General features: G+C 43.6%; 1 protein-coding gene across 3 annotated transcripts in view; it reads left to right on the top strand.

Annotated features, from left to right (window-relative positions):
* The window catches only part of pum (pumilio), a 37,847-nt gene extending 32,705 nt beyond the window's left edge, over positions 1 to 5,142 (top strand). Inside the window, exons 5-10 of one of the 3 annotated variants that reach the window (XM_011500388.1) lie at positions 1 to 109; positions 2,432 to 2,729; positions 2,924 to 3,164; positions 3,586 to 3,976; positions 4,068 to 4,236; positions 4,542 to 5,142. The exon at positions 1 to 109 is cut by the window's left edge and continues 11 nt beyond it. In XM_011500388.1, coding sequence (XP_011498690.1) covers positions 1 to 109; positions 2,432 to 2,729; positions 2,924 to 3,164; positions 3,586 to 3,976; positions 4,068 to 4,236; positions 4,542 to 4,860 — 1,527 coding nt within the window. In that variant the 3' untranslated portion in view covers positions 4,861 to 5,142. Of the gene's footprint in view, positions 110 to 2,416; positions 2,730 to 2,923; positions 3,165 to 3,585; positions 3,977 to 4,067; positions 4,237 to 4,541 lie in introns of all 3 variants that reach the window. The other 2 variants (XM_011500387.1, XM_011500389.1) reach the window with 2 other exon arrangements.
* Positions 5,143 to 5,723: the final 581 nt, after the last annotated feature.

The following is a 5,723-nucleotide window of genomic DNA, read 5'->3' as shown; positions in this document are numbered from 1 at the left end:
GGAGCATCGTCCACTGGTAGGAGGGATTCATTCGATAGAAACACATCTGCATTTAGTCCCAGCTTAGAATACAACAGAGGAAAATGGCCGCAGAGCTACGGCGCTCTTGGTGAGGGCATGATCCTTTTTCTTTTTCTAATCAATAATAACTCCCGTTATGTTAAACAAATGGATTTGATATTTTCATTTTTCATAAACCTCGAGGAATTGCCGAGAGCAATTGCACCTTGTGAAATACTAACGAAATCCCAACGATACTTCGTTAGTCTGTTTTATTGTGCATGTGTCATCTCTTACTACGTTACGAACGATTAATGTACTCGGTAATTATTTGTTGTTGTTGCGTTGCTTGTAAAATAAGCAATAATAATGCGTCTACAGTTAACGTTGCTTTTATCTTTTAATAATTATCCACACAGATGACATAATGATGTGATGTACAATTTTTTTCTCTCTCTGTTTTTAAAGACCTTTACTAAAATTAAAATTTCTTCCCTATAATTCAAAATATTCATGCTTCACTCATGTAAATATAATTTATTAACCAATACTTTCTTAATACGAAATAATTACTTGTTTTTTTTTTCTTTTTCTCTTTTAACCTATCGTTACAATAATTTATAAATAATCTCTGGCTTATATTAAAATGAGAGTGTCTGCTATCTAGAAAAATTATTGACTTTAGCAATATTCTCTTGGCACGGTAGTAATTTTTCAATAAATTTGACTAATACGTTGAAAATTTTCTTAATTCGTCGTATTCACGAATTTTCTTGAATATTAACTCGGAAAGCATCGAATAATAGTAGGCCTTTTTTTATTTTTTTTTTTTTTTTTGTCGAATTATCGAATTTTAAGACTTATAAATAATTAAATAATGAATAATTATTTACTACTGTACTCTATGTAATGGGATGCCACTTTTAATTGAGGTTATAAATTTTCAAGTTAAATAGACACTCTGTAAATCTGTAAAAAGCAATATATAATCGCATATGCATAACGATACATTGGCGGTCATAAATATTGTTTTGTTTTTTGTTTTCCAACTATACCCGAAAATTAACTCATTTTACAAATTAAATGACGCACTAGGGTAAATGTTATTTAAAAATTTTACTTACAAATACATGCCCAACGTATTCACCATGATCATAAAATATTTATATTCGTGTGAATACGAGCATGTACATAAAATACAGTTATCCTATTGACTCATAAATATGCGTAGATAAAGAGAAAATACCAAAGAAATAAATAATCGGATGCCTGTTCTCAAAGTGGAATTTCGAGATTCGAAAGAAAAAAAAGAAAAAGAAAAAAAAGAAAAAAAAAATAGGAGAGAATGAAATTTGTTGACAAAAAGAAAAAGAACCGTTAATGATAACGTTTGAAAAATCCATTTATTTATCATTTCTTATTTATTATATCTAAATGTCCAAACACTCTCCTAATCATAACTACAACTACAACACTAACACCTACGACACAGTGACAAGGATAAATAAACGTTTGCAATAATTTTTCATCGACGTAATTTACAGTTTTCCTATTACATGGGAACGTTTCACGAAAGTTTGTTTTGTAAAAAAAAAAAATTAGAACGACAATCTGCAATTTAGCCGCTAATTGAAGCAATGAAAGACATGCTATTTCTCTCTCTGCCTCATTATACAATTTGGCATTACAATTTGCAGTAAGAGCGAAACAGTCACGGTCTAGTTGCTCCATCGCTTCGTATCACCACGGGGAGAGTCGAGCGCAATCAATAAGCAGCAGATGCGGCGGCAGCTCCCCTTATCATTGCCCTAAAATCATTAAAATCATTAAAACGAATGAAAGAAAGTCTCCTCCCATTTACTCGCGGACTCGTAGTAATAATCAAACATCAACGCGTTTTCCTCTTGCACGCCCGATGCGCAAAGGCTCTTGGAGAAAAGCGATGGCGCGGAACGTGAAGCGCCATCCGCAGCGCTACATCATCCCTATTGAGATTTTCTCTCGTCAATTGTGAGGGGGGAAATGGGAGTCCCGGAGTGGCTGTGGGTCTCTTACTCGCGTCTGGCCCGCTCCACTCCACTCCATTCCAATTCGCCTTGAACCGCGGATGCGCGCGCTCGTATAAGCACGAGCAACGAACCAACCAACCAACCAAGCAACCAACCAACCAACCAACCATCCAACGAACGAACGAACGAACGAACGAACGAACGAACGAACGAACGAACGAACACAAACAAACTAACTAACGTACCAACGAACAAACATACATACAATCATACAAACATACAAACCTACAATCATACAAACATATAAACATACAATCATACAATCATGTAAACATACAATGAAAGGTAGTAGCGTGGAGTTTCTATAATTATCTTGGCATACGCTGACTGAAAAACTGAATTCCGAGGTGTGTGTGACGCAGGCACGGTGACGGCCTCCCCGAGTCCCCTGGGTCTCTCCTTGACACCGCCGCCCTCCATCGGCGGCTCCCTCGGCGGCCTCGTCGGCGGTGCGAATCGCGTCTCGGCTGCTCCCGGGGCCGAGGCTAAGTTCCGCACCAGCGCCGTGCCCGCCCTCACGACCAACGGCGTCTTCGGTTCGAGCAGCTCCCTCTTCCCGAATCTCGTGGGTAAGCCCGGACGGGGTGCTACCACGGGCGTCGGCGGCGACAAGAGCACCGGTGGTAGATCCCGCCTCCTCGAGGACTTTAGGAACAACAGGTAAGCACTGCCGCGGAGTACTGTAACCAGGGCATCCTTTTCTGCTCACCGCACTCGAAACAACTCGATGGGCAATCACTCGAGCCATCGAATCGTTTCGTGCGCAATGATAAATACCAACGCGGACGGACGTATGATTGTCGTTCGAGACCCTTTAGCCGAAGCTACAATTAATTCATAATCTTTTCGTGCAGATTCCCAAGCCTTCAACTTCGTGACTTGGCTAATCACATAGTGGAGTTTAGCCAGGATCAGCACGGATCCCGTTTCATTCAGCAAAAACTGGAACGAGCTTCGGCCAACGAGAAGCAACTCGTGTTCCAGGAGATTCTTGCTTCCGCTTACTCTCTCATGACCGACGTCTTTGGGAATTATGTCATTCAAAAGTTTTTCGAATTCGGTACACCCGAACAGAAGTCGACTCTGGCACAAAAGGTACGCCCTAATCGCCAATAATTACGGCCACTCTCATCACTATCATCACTATTATTACTACTAATGCTTATCATTATCATTATCATTATCATTATTATTGTTATTGTTATCACTCTCATTGTCATGGTTATTGCTGTTGTTTATTCAGCTGTTATTCGTGGCATTGAGGAGTGAAGATGTACCATTGCCGTGTCCCGATCCTTAAAATTAAACCAAACTCAATATCCCGCACGACTGACTCCCCATAACTTCCATTAAATGATGATAAATGCGTGTCAAATGATCACGTTTGAAGTGATTAAGCTATCGAGATTGCGTTTAATAACCTTCTGAAATGTAATAGCCATGAAGTCGAAGGGCGGTGACCGAGAGTGTAAGTTGCGCACACGTCTTAACTCGTCATGCATTGATCAATTCGCAGGTGCGCGGGCACGTGTTGCCGCTGGCCTTGCAAATGTACGGCTGCCGAGTGATTCAAAAGGCCCTGGAGTCAATTGGGCCGGAGCAGCAGCAGGAAATCGTGCGCGAGCTCGACGGCCACGTTCTCAAGTGCGTGAAGGATCAGAACGGAAATCACGTGGTGCAGAAGTGCATCGAGTGCGTAGAGCCGCGTGCGCTACAGTTTGTCATCGGAGCCTTCGCAGGACAGGTGCACTCGCTCAGCACCCACCCGTACGGCTGCCGAGTCATTCAGCGCATCCTCGAGCACTGCACGCCCGAGCAGACGCAGGGCATCCTCCAGGAGCTTCACGCGGCGACCGACCAGCTTATACAAGACCAATACGGCAACTACGTCATACAGCACGTGCTCGGTGAGTGTAGTCGATCGGCGCCGGGGATGGCACGGCTGCTATGGCTAACCCACTAACGACCTTGCTAATGCTTTCGTTCGGACGTTTGTAGAGCACGGCAAGCCCGAGGACAAGGCCCAGCTCATAAACAGCGTGCGTGGAAAAGTCCTGACCCTGTCGCAGCACAAATTCGCCAGCAACGTCGTCGAGAAGTGCGTGACTCATGCCACCAGACAGGAAAGAGCCGTGCTGATCGAGGAGGTCTGCGGTTTCAACGACAGGTAAGCCCCGGCGCTCGGAACGAAATCCTCCCTTTATCAAATGGTTTGGTTAAACCATTAGACCGCGGGGGTGGGAAGGGGGAGGGGGAGGGGGGAGGGGGGGGGGGAAAAAGATCGTAAGGACGCGTTACACGTGGTTTGATCGGCGAAAGGAAAAATTAGTCGATCGACTTGATCCGAACGAGCCGAGGCTCGCCGGTTTGGTAACAAAATCTCTACCTACCTACCCCCGCCACCGCCGCCCTCCGCCCCCTAACCAACCACGCGCGTCGAATCTATTGAAAACGCCTTCTTTCTGTCGACAGTTCGTTAAACATAATGATGAAGGACCAATACGCCAATTACGTCGTGCAAAAGATGATAGACGTGGCCGAGCCAGCCCAGCGCAAGATCCTCATGCACAAGATTCGGCCGTATCTCGCGAGCCTGCGTAAGTACACTTACGGCAAGCACATCATCGTCAAGCTCGAGAAGTTTTTCATGAAGACTGCGAACGCTATGGGAGTGGGTGCCGCCAGTACCGGTGTCTCAGCCGGGGCGAGCGACCTCGGGCCCATTGGACCGCCCGCCTCGACCGCGGGATCCGTCACAACCTCGTCCCAACAATCGACACAGGTTTTATAAAGAAAAACAGGCATTAGACGACTGACTGTAATTGATCAGTCGATCGCTCCGGGCGCGAACCAAGATCAATGATTAATACGTCTGTACGAGTGGAGCAACCTGTCGTTGTGCTGGCGCCTCGATTCACGATCATTCACGATATTTTATGTACGACAAGTTTATAATGGCAAGCGGGCGCATAAGATTGATGTCGCAGACGCCGTTTGTGCTGAGCTTTTTTCCTTGACCTCGTGTTAGCGCGAGCTCCGGTTAGTCTGGTTATGTCAAAGGTGTCGGCGCGAGGTTCGACAGGCCATAGCAAACAATTTATGTAGAATCGTGGATCCAGGTGCTCGTAGGCATTATGCACAGATAAACCTTGATGTGTTATATTGGAAAAAAAAACAAGTAGCTTGTGGTTTTGTTTTTTTTTTTTTTGTTTTTTTTTTTCTTTTGGTTTTTTTTTCTTCTTTTTTTTCTTCTTTTTTTTTGTGTCAGATATGTAGTTTTTTGAATTAGGCGATACGTACGTGAACAAGATGTTCGTTGTTTATTGTATAAGGTGTTAAAATCGATGGTACGGTTGTAGTATCCTTACAAGGTTTTAAGTTTTAAATTATACAAATGCCGACGACTATTCAATGCGACGTCAGAAATTCAAAAGAAAAATGCAGACAAACGTCTCGGATGATAGAAGCCAATAATGGATTGTTTTTTTTTTGTTTTTTTTTTTTTTTTTGTTTTCTTTTAATTTCTCGAAAATAGATCATGATGATAAAAGTAATAGGAATCGAAAAGAAATACCGAAGGCAGGCAAAGTAAGAGCGCGCTGCTGCTGCTGCTGCTGCTGCTGATGCTGCTGCTGCTGCTGCTGCTGCTGCTGC

The sequence above is a fragment of the Ceratosolen solmsi genome, unplaced genomic scaffold (genome assembly GCF_000503995.2).
Source record: "Ceratosolen solmsi marchali unplaced genomic scaffold, CerSol_1.0 scaffold56, whole genome shotgun sequence".
Classification (NCBI taxonomy): Eukaryota; Metazoa; Arthropoda; class Insecta; order Hymenoptera; family Agaonidae; genus Ceratosolen; species Ceratosolen solmsi.
The sequence above is the reverse complement of the archived record's forward strand: the minus strand, read 5'-3'. Positions and strand labels throughout refer to the sequence as shown.